The 10,335-nt window shown below is 38.4% G+C and overlaps 1 protein-coding gene across 3 annotated transcripts in view; it reads left to right on the top strand.

Moving 5' to 3' along the window:
- Window positions 1-1,335: 1,335 nt before the first annotated feature.
- The window catches only part of LOC146431812 (uncharacterized), a 92,317-nt gene continuing 83,317 nt past the window's right edge, over window positions 1,336-10,335 (top strand). For all 3 annotated transcript variants that reach the window (XM_085072159.1, XM_085072158.1, XM_085072160.1), the window contains exons 1-2: window positions 1,336-1,564; window positions 1,889-1,972. In XM_085072159.1, coding sequence (XP_084928285.1) covers window positions 1,960-1,972 — 13 coding nt within the window. In that variant the 5' untranslated portion in view covers window positions 1,336-1,564; window positions 1,889-1,959. The remainder of the gene's footprint in view (window positions 1,565-1,888; window positions 1,973-10,335) is intronic.

The following is a 10,335-nucleotide window of genomic DNA, read 5'->3' as shown; positions in this document are numbered from 1 at the left end:
TCAGATCACTCACAGAAAATGTTCTTGAAATAATATATTTCTTTTAAATTTTTAGTTTTTAAAAAATATTGGGGTTTTTTTCCCACTCTTCAATGATTTTGTATTTCAGTGTGATGTCTTAATGTTCTCTACTGTACTGTATTAATTCCTTAAGGTTATACCCTTAAAATACACAGTATAAGCAACAGTGTGTCCAGTTGATGTTTTCTGAAGTTTTCAATTGAAAACTTCAAGTGCTTATGGTTTGCCAGTTTAGTAAGGTAAATGCTAGTATTCTGTTTGCCTAGTGTGTTTGGTGGGGTTTTTTGTTGTTTTTGGTTTTGTTTTTTTGGAGAGCAGGAAAACAGAAAATATTATCTAAAGTGGTTGAAATTTCTGGGAATCATAAAAAGCAAGAACACATAATTCTTCCTCATCCTTTAAAACTTTCTTGAGGTTTAATTTCAGGTGCTAAAGTATGTTTATAATCTGAAGTGGGGACACAAAGTCTGTAAAATAGGAACTTTGCTATCTGCAGATTTGGGCTTTTTGTGTAAATTTGAAAATCCAACCAGAGGTGACCAAAATGGAAACCTCCAGTTTCACAGACAACTGCCAGGGTGTGATGATAAATCCTCTGAAGCTGCTCTCGAAGTGATCCCTTCCATCTGCAGCTCCTGCCTGCTGAGCAGGCTGTGGAAGTGCTGGATATGATCCACACTGAGGGATTTTTGCTCCAGCTTGTTCTGCATTCAGTGCCTGGGACAGAGCATGGTGACTGAAAGGGGCCTTGCAAACTAATCAGGGAATTAGAGAAATTAAAGGCTATTCTGAGAAGCTGGATTTTATCCTTTCTGATCCCACAGAATTCCTGACTGACTCTGGACAAGGCACAAAGCAAGTGCTTTGCAGGTGGCTGTGGTTTGCCTGGCTGTGCCTTGCAGGACTGCTGAGTGCTGGCTGGGACTTAAAAAATGAAAGAAAGTGAAAATCCAGATGACAAAATGAAATGCCAAGTCCACTGACAGACTTCTCACTCCTGGTTGTGACGTGGGGTCTGGCAAAACAGGTGTCAGTGCTGTCTGGTTTGGTTTCCATATGTGTGAAATAATATCAGTCTTGTTCATATCAGTGTTGTAAAAATGAATGAAGTCTATAGTGACAAAGTCTGTAGGAAAACTGACTTTTCTATCCACTGTATGGTGGAAAGTACACACTGTATGTGACCATGCAGGACAAGTACCAAACACTAATATTGTCTGTGCAGTGTTTTGAAGCACTTGGGTGTTTAAATGTTTAATTCCATGTTTCATTTTCTTTTATCTGTTATTTTTTTGATTACTTTGAGGTAGCCTGTGAACATGTGGCAGAGAAAAGTCCTGCCTGTCCAAGGAGCAGAGTATGAGTTGAGAAGATTAACATGTGACCCAGTGGCAGCTTTGCTGCTGCCCTCCAAGAAATAATCAGAGATGGAATGTTCCTCTCAGTACTGGTACAAGGGACAGCACCCTCAAGCCTGGTCTTGGGAGGTTCAGATTGTGCCATAGGAAAAAAATCTTCACGTGGACAGTGCCAGCGTGGGCAGGTTACCCAGAAAGGACTCTCCAACCTCAAATATCTTTGATAAAGGGTCATTCTTTCCTGCTTGGTGATGGGAACTGAGGGTACTGACAATTACTCTCTTTCAGTAGCAGCTCTTTAGTGCCCAGTTCTCAGAGCTGCTTTTACTTCCTACACAAGGGTTAGGAAAGAAATGAGGCAAGAGTTTACAGAAATAGGTATGATAACTGGGGGAGGAGGGGAGTACTAGGGTTTGTCATAATTTATGAATGCAGCAGCTTTAACTTCTTTTAGTGTCAGGTTTTATTAACAGCCCTTTCATTCTTTTTGCTTTCCTTCTATTTTCGAGGAATAAGAACATGCTGTGTCTTCTCTGTGGCTCTTTCTTCACTAAAGGGCCTTCCTGGTTCCAAGGCAGAAATGTCACGAAGAGGTAGGTGCAACTGAAGAGATTATTCCTCACTGTTTCATTTGCTGACAAATGTAGAACAGAACACAATTCTGTTCACAGCTACCAAGGACAGAAAACTGAATTGCCTGTAGGCATTCATTTCATTGTGAATTTATGGTGTGACTGTAATATTTGCATTAATCCCATCAGCACAAAGCATACATAAATGCATTCAGAATTATTTTATCGTGCTTGTACAATTTACATTAAGATCCATATGCAGAATTGTATTTTCACAGCAAGTTTTACACATAATATTAATTTTTTTTCTCCCTTTCTCCCATCAATATGTTGCATATTTTTAAGCCTAGCTGGGCTCAGTGCCAGCAAGGAACTACAAGGATCTATGGCAACTGCCACATTTGCACTTTTCATTTACAAATCAGTAACTAAACTCTCATTAAATATTCTTAACCAGCCTGTTCGACATATGTTTGCTTGGGTATTAGTACTTATAAGTTGAAACAAATTAGATCAGTAGCTAAATTTGCTTCCTAATAGCCAAAGATATTTGAGAAAGAATAGATTTTGGAATGTAGAAGTGGCAATGCCTCCTTTCTGCTTCATTCTTTTAAAAATGAGACATTCAGCTCTGCTCAGCAAGGTGAAAAGATGGAAATTTGAGCTCCTTCTCCACATCTTACTTCTGTGGGGAGACTGGCATGAGAGGAGTTTTCAAATGAAGCCAGTAAATGCTCACTAACTAATGTGGCTTACAAATTAGGTTTTGTTTTGAGATACATTTTCTTCTACTTCATTCATGTTTCTCCCTTTCAGACATCCATTAAATACATTTTCTTTTTAATACTAAGAGTCCTGCTTGTGGAGAAGCATTTTAATCTTTGACTTCTAGGAGCACTGACACTAATTACAGGAAGAACCACTTAACAAAAGAAAAGTGTGAAATCATGGATGTTAGATCATGTTAGACCCTTGAAAAGGTTATTGCCTCTCTTAAATAGCTATTTCATGCACTTACAAAGACTGTTAATGATCAACTTTTAGTTAGTTCCATTTTATTATCAAAATCACAGTGCATGTCTATTGTCATATTGTTATGTTTTCAGGCTTGTGCTACCTCATATGAAAGTCACCAGCAGCTCACCCATAATGGATCAGAGACTCCTCTGTATGGTGGGAGCTCCTCCAAAGGCTGTTGGAGAGATTGGGAGCATCCAGTGGCGCTTCCACCTCTCCACCTGTCTGGATTCTGGGGTTCTCTTCACGGCCTCTCTCTGGCTGTGATGCTGAACTCATTGTTTTTGTCTTTGATTCAAATCTCTAAAATGGGATTCGTATTTGTGTATTTTAACAACATTCCACACATTTATTTTCTGCTTGTAAAAACCTGTATTTCCATAAGTGGAGATTGTTAGCAAGTAACAGCTTGGGCTTTTTAAGCAGTTTATGGTTTTTAGTTGTATCTTTGTCCCCCTAAGGAAGGTTAAAGTATGACGAAGTCTCCTCATATTTCTGGAGCAAAATTCTTCAGGAAAAGAGCCCTTACTTTTTGCCATATAACCCAGGACCCTGACAAATCTTTCATTTTTCAGTAGTCTTGCCCCACCCCTGATCTTGCATTTGATTTTCTAAGATAAGAAAACCTTTTCCCCTGGAGAGACCTGGACACACATCTTTCTGAATTCAAAACCAGAAGAATCAGGTAAGCATGTGTTGGCAATAGATACTACTGCAAGGAAATAGTTCTTTGTGTTAACTGGATGACAGTTGGGAAGCATCAGTGAAAATACAACATACAACAGCCACTGGTATCTAAAATGAAGGAGCAGCTAAATCCCTCCTTTTAAGAAAAAAATCCAGGTGTGCTTGTTAAATGTGAATCTTAAGACACTGACATGCAAGCGTGCATGAACCAGTGGGAGACATTTGGCCCCTAGTAAGAGACTTCTCCAAGTCACTGGAATTTAGAAAATCATTTTGATGCTTTTATTTTTGTTCAGGGCACAAACTGAACTGCAGGGAAGAGCAAATGCTCTCTTTTTGGCTTGTCTTTGGAAGCAGGTTTTTCTGTCTGCTGCTCTGACCCAGGCTTGCCTGGCGTGTTGAGTGTGTGACCTGCATACTGGAGCTACACAAATCTGGATCAGCAGCTGAGCAGGTGGGGAAGAAGAAAGCACCACACAGGAAAATGTTGAAAGCATGTTTGAGACCCCTGTAACTGCAGGAGGGGTTTGTTTGTTTTGTAAGCACGTTGGTGAGAGGAAAGGAAAAAGCAGAAAGCAAAGCTCCAGAGCAGCAGTGCAGGCATTAACTGCCCTTCTCTGTGCTGAAATAGATTACTTGCAGTTTCTTCAGGTGAAAGATTGATTTCAAGATTTATTTTCCTTCTGTAGACAAGATAAAACCAATTACTTATCACTAAGTAAACTGAAACAGGTGAAGAATTAATTGTTAATTTTAGAATGGAGAAGTTGGACTGTTTAATGATTATGTTTTAGAAACAATTCTTGTCCTTTACAATTCTGTGGGGCCAAAGGAAATTTTAACAATTATGTTATTGTTTCAAAAATGCATTGAAAGCCTTGGGAAAGCATCTCTTTAAGCTCTCTCTGCAGTACTTCAGTGACACTAAGCTGTTTTTCTCACCAAGACTAACAGAGCAGAAGTGGCTTTTATTTTGGTGACAGTTTGCATATTTAGTTTATTCATTTTTCAATACTGGTTAAAGCTTGTAAATAAATCTGTGATGCAGTGCAAAAAAAAGTTCAAGGCCAACATGTTTTGGAAGAAATAACAACCTTGGTTTTTTGTTTGTTGGTTTTTTTCAAGAATCATAGAATTTTCTTTGTAAATGTGTTTAAATGTCAGTTGTTGACAAGCTCCAATACATGCTGGATGTTATTTATTTGAAAATCAGAATAACAAAATGCAGCAGTTGGCCTAAACAATTTCCATTATTTCCAGCTAGCATAAATATTCTGTGACCTTCATCTAAGGTACTTGCCTTGGTGATTTTACAGGTATTTATTTCACAGTTGCAGACAACTCACAAAATTGGAAATACTGTATTTTGGCTAGTGATTCTGGATTATCAAACTTGTTGTTTGAGACATGCAATACAGTGCTGTATGATTTATCTAAACTGCTTTCATACATGCAGTTGGGCTGGAAATCTGGAGGACTGGGCTTCAATGAACCTTCAGGCTTGCCCTATTTCTGACCAGGTCAGAAATATTTAAAAATATGTGTTTTGTGATTCATGAAGGTTTAGGATAAAGTTTTATAAGCACAGTTGAGTAGCTTTAGTACCTCCAGGTCCCTTATTTCCCTTGCAAATATCCTTGCTTTTTCTGGCTCTTTACAACTATTTTTATCATAGTGAAAGTTGTGCCTTTGTGATGGGAGGTAGGAGCAACAAAATGGAACTGTTTTCTGGGTCTTCTAAGGAAGTCAAATCAGAGATTTCCAGTCATCTCTCATAGTCATTCATAGTTAGAGGAGAATTATTAGTTTGGGCACAGGTTGAGAACCAGGTGACCTCTCATGTTAGTGCAACATTAATTACAAAGTCAAGTATTATAAGGATTTCACACTATTTCTGTGCAGTTGAATTACCCTATAAAAAGCTTATATGATTTAAGGAGAAAAAAGAAGCAAGCAATCATTAGTTAATCTGCACCTTTCTTGTTGAAGCAGGTTTGATAAACCTCTGTAGACTGTTACTGCCATTCCAATCGAGCTGCATGCAGAGAACTCTGGGGAAGTACCAGCTGCAAGCTCCTCTATAGAACACCTTAGAAAAGCAGGCATTTTGGCAGCTGCATTAGTATGTACCTGCATTACCATGGTGGTGATGCTGCAGGAGGACTATGGAAGTATCCCAAATGGAAACTACTTAAGATTTCTGATGATAAAATAGTTTTGGTTTGGTCTTGTTTTGTTTTGTATTTCCCTGTAGACTGGCACCCTTGCTAGAAGGAATAATAAGGGAGCACATGTGTTTATTTAAACCTTGACAATAGCCCCACTGCCAGCAAGGAATGCAGTTTTATCTCTAGTGTATTTGTCAGTATTCTAATAACACTGCAGTGTTCATTCACAATACCAAACTGAATGGAAAGCTTCCAGGGAAAAGTCACACAGGAGTTACACGTGTATGAATGCACCAGTAAATAATAGGGAGCTGTGGCAGCAGCTCTTGTGTGTATGCAGCCCCACTCTAAACAATAGTTGTTGCTTATGCAAATGTTTGTGTTCCTTTCCTTATTCACTCTTTACAATAAGCCTTTCAAATTCATCTGGTTACATGTTACAGATACTTATTCAGAGCTGAAAGAGATGAGGCAACCAGTAACTTTAAAGTGTGCTTAAAGCAGCTGTAGAAGTCAAGAGGTTTGTATAGTTATGCATTATGTACATAAAATACCCAGCCCCACTCTGTGTTCCTAAGGTCTGAGAACTTGGTCATCAGCTATTTGGAAAGTGATTCTCAATTTATTAATTTATCAACTTTTCCTCCATAAACTGACTGAGGGCTGTGACACATGTTTGAGTGTGCTGATTCTACTCTGCTCCTTGAGCCCTCATCCCTTCATGTGAGTCAGTGCCAGTAACTGGGCATGCTGATGGCTGACTTTGAGCTCATTTTGGAACCATTCTAACCTGCCTGCTTGGATAATGTGTGTCTTGAGCCTTTTGTTTTATTCTCTGTATAGCCTTGAACATGGCCCTGCTGCCAGAAAGGAATACTTTATAAAAATTCCTGGGATGTATGCCATGATCCATTGTACTTCACAGCAAACCATACACTCATGGACCCTGCTTCTCTTCTGTCATGGGACATAGAAGCTATTTACATCAAATACTTACCAAAACCCAAAGCAAATATACTCATGTTGAAGATAACTGTGAGAGGTGCTGGCTATTACATTTAAAATCACCCATTTTCAGTGAGATAGAAATGCTCAAAGTGGGATTCAGCTAGGAAAAAAACACAACACGAACTCTTTTGTATACATATGTAAACATTATATATATGAAGCCAACACCATTCTTTTCTGGTATTATGAGGTAAAAAGAAAGTCTGAAGTTGTACCTGCATAGAAAATTGGCCACTGAACAACAGCCTTACTGGATAGAGAAGCTGCTCAGGATTCTGTCAAGCATCAGAGATAACAGAAGTCTGATAAAGCTAAGTGATCAAAGATTTACTAGAAATCTAGGAAACAAATCCTTCTTGTCTGATTTGCAGCTTGGGTGATACTGGCAGTATCCTGGTCAGTGTTAATGCTGTTTAGGGAAAAGGCTGTATTTGTTCCTGTGAAAAGGCAGAAAAGGAAAGTTGGCATCCATGCTTTCAGTTTGCAATCCCAAGTTTAGTAATAACTTGGAGAAGTCAGAGAATACAATTTTGAACAATTTAGCTTCTGCTAGAACTGATGAATTCATTCAGTAGAACTAATCCTGTTTGCTGTGGAAAGCTCAGGGCACTGCAAAGAATTAAGGAATAAGCAGCTGCATGTTTCTTCTTGAATGAAAATAGGATAAGATAGTCTTTTTTACTAATCTAGGCTGTATATTGAATTCAACAAAATAGTTTACATGACCCCAAAAATTCCAGAGAGAATCACTGGACAATTTCTGACTTCTGCTCAATTTTCTGAAGGCCCAACTAACTGTGAACCAACCTCAGACCCAGCAAAAGCTGCAGAGGGGACTACTGCTAGCTGGTATTCTGAATTCTTTTTTAGGAAGTTGTCCTGTGGGTGTTGGAGTCATTGTGGGGTTTTTATTTCATTTGTTATGACATGTAAGAGGAATTCCAGACAGTTGCAGGAGCATGGAATGTGCTTCCTTGCTGCCCTTGGAGTTATGGGTGAATTTTATCCTTTCCCTGTTCTTGTAACCTCAAAAATCTTCCATGTAGCTAGTGGAGCAGTCCATATTTTGGTATATCTGCTCTGGTTGGTTTGGACACTTAAAATCTTTCTGACAAAGCCCAAGAGAACACAACACAGTGCTCTCTCCTTTTGGCAGCCTTAAGGCTGGCAACACAGAAAGACAAATAGAGGTTTTCATATTTTATCTTAGTAATTACATGCTTCAGAGGCCACAGGACCGTATTTAATGGCTTTAAGTACACTGTGGAAATAAGGAAGAGGAACGTGGAAACGTTGGAAAAATTCCTAAATTGAAAAAGCTGTAGCCCACCTTTTAGCCCATATATCTTTAATCTTGCATTACTGTGTGCTATAAGAAATAGCTTGTCCAAACTGATGTTTTTCAGCTTCAACAGAATTGTTCCCGCAGTTCTGAGATAGCCCTTCTGCTTACATACCAAAATTGAGTTTGTCTATTGTGGCAAAAGTAGTAAAATATGAAGCTAAACTAATAATGTGTATAATGGTAACCCACATATGTTCAGCTGCCGCTGTGAATGAATGTTTCCTCATTCTCCAGTCCATCAAATACTTGGGGCAACAGATGGTTTCTGTTCTTGATAATTTCTTAAAAGTAATAGCCTAGACCACTTAATTTAAGGAAGATGGGAGATGATGTGTGCAGTCTTATGCATGTGAGAGAATTGTGTTAAGTTGATAAAGTGATTTCAAAATTGTGTTACTCAATGCAACAACATCTTACTGCAGACAATGATGCCTCAGTTTACAAGATCTGTGGTTTTACTTAGCTGATTTCAGATATATTATTTAAAAAGCAGTCATGCAGAAGGAATTTTAAGTATACAGGTTTTTAAACAGACTGAATTCAGTTGCTTTCATGTACATTGCAGATTTGACACTTTTTGTTATTAGAGGAATTTACTGCCTTATGAAAGAAACAATTAACTCATTTTAACTAGGACTGGAGATAAGTAGCTGAAGATTTATATATTGAAAACTGCAGTCTATACCTGAGAAAAATGCATTAGAATATGTTAGTGTATCTTGTGTTGGGATTAATCTCTTTTAACTCAGTCTCTCAGAATTAAAACCTGGAAGGCATAAGGCACTGTTAGAATGAGATGTGATTATAATCTCCAGTACTGAGCTGAGTGATTTAGTAGCAGCTTGAGGTACTCTTTTTGCCCTAAAACCTGGATATAAGAGCTTCTTTTGTAATGAAATCTGAAACTAGAAGATACTTGTATATTTTGAGCCTCATTAACCTCTATAGCCTGTGGTAATTTTGGAAAATATCTCAAAACACTTTTCCAGTTTGGGTGAATTTCATTAAAGCTCATTTCTGATGGCTTACTAATGGGGATATCGTTTTCTCTAAAGATCAGGATCAGGGTTGTGTAGCTTCATAAATTGGGATTTTGTCTAGAGCTGCTTATAGTAAGTCATTTACATGGTAAAGATAGTCACAATTTTATTGTGCTGTCAGTCATTTTCAGCAAGTGGCACAGTTTTTAATGTGGGTCTTGTTACCTTTTTGACAACTGTGTTATCCTTTAAGGAAGGTCTGAAACCTTTTAAGCCCCTTGTAAGTGAATTAGCTTGGGGAGGTGAGGGTCGTGTTGCTTTGCTGTTCTGTGAAAGATAAAGCAGCACAGGACGTTCATGTAGATAAGCACTTCACTTTGACAGACCTAATGTGGCAAGGAATTAGCATCTCCCTGCAAGCTTGTTTGTATTTCCTGGAATACTGGAAGCAACCACCAAATGTTAGTAGTGCTAAAAATACAAGATTTGCCAAATTACGTCTAACTGGAGTTTGGCTGCTTCCCACATTTCTCTGTCCTCCCTCACAACTGTAATTACAGCTCCCCCCTCTTCTGTTGGCATTCTCCTCACTCCTGTTCTCCTCTTCTCACTTCATTAATGGGCTGCTGTATTTTTTTGTTACTGAGCTGCTGGCCTATGACTACATTCCTTTTTCTTTAGCTTACTCCTAACCATTGCCATGGATACAAACTTAGTTGAATTAAATACTGACAACATGTTCACAAAGAATAATGACCCAGTGATGTACGAGACAAAGCATATTAGAAGTCAAAGTGATTGTCCTAATAGGTTTTATTGAATACTAAGCAGGGTATTGGAAGGTTCTTGGAGAGGTGCCTTTCTAGAACATCAGCAGAGTTCTGTTGCCATGCCCAAGTTTCACTTACAAACTGCTGTGCTCAGCACCTTCATCTGACCTTGTCAAACTATGTTTTGCTCTTAGTTTAGTGTCAAAGACAAACCTAAATTACACATATGTAGACTACTTAGCGTTTTGAAGAAGCTGCCTTTTGTCACTGTGCCTTAGAGATATTAACTAATACATCTAATAAGAAAGTAATTTTGGGATGAAAAAAGATGCTGAGCATACAGGCCCTGTAACTAAACATTATTTTCTTGGAAAGTAACGTTAAAACTAGTTCAGCAAAAACAATGGAC

Source organism: Lichenostomus cassidix, chromosome 12 (genome assembly GCF_008360975.1).
Source record: "Lichenostomus cassidix isolate B80296 chromosome 12, HeHo_3.0, whole genome shotgun sequence".
Lineage (NCBI taxonomy): Eukaryota > Metazoa > Chordata > Aves > Passeriformes > Meliphagidae > Lichenostomus > Lichenostomus cassidix.
The sequence above is the reverse complement of the archived record's forward strand: the minus strand, read 5'-3'. Positions and strand labels throughout refer to the sequence as shown.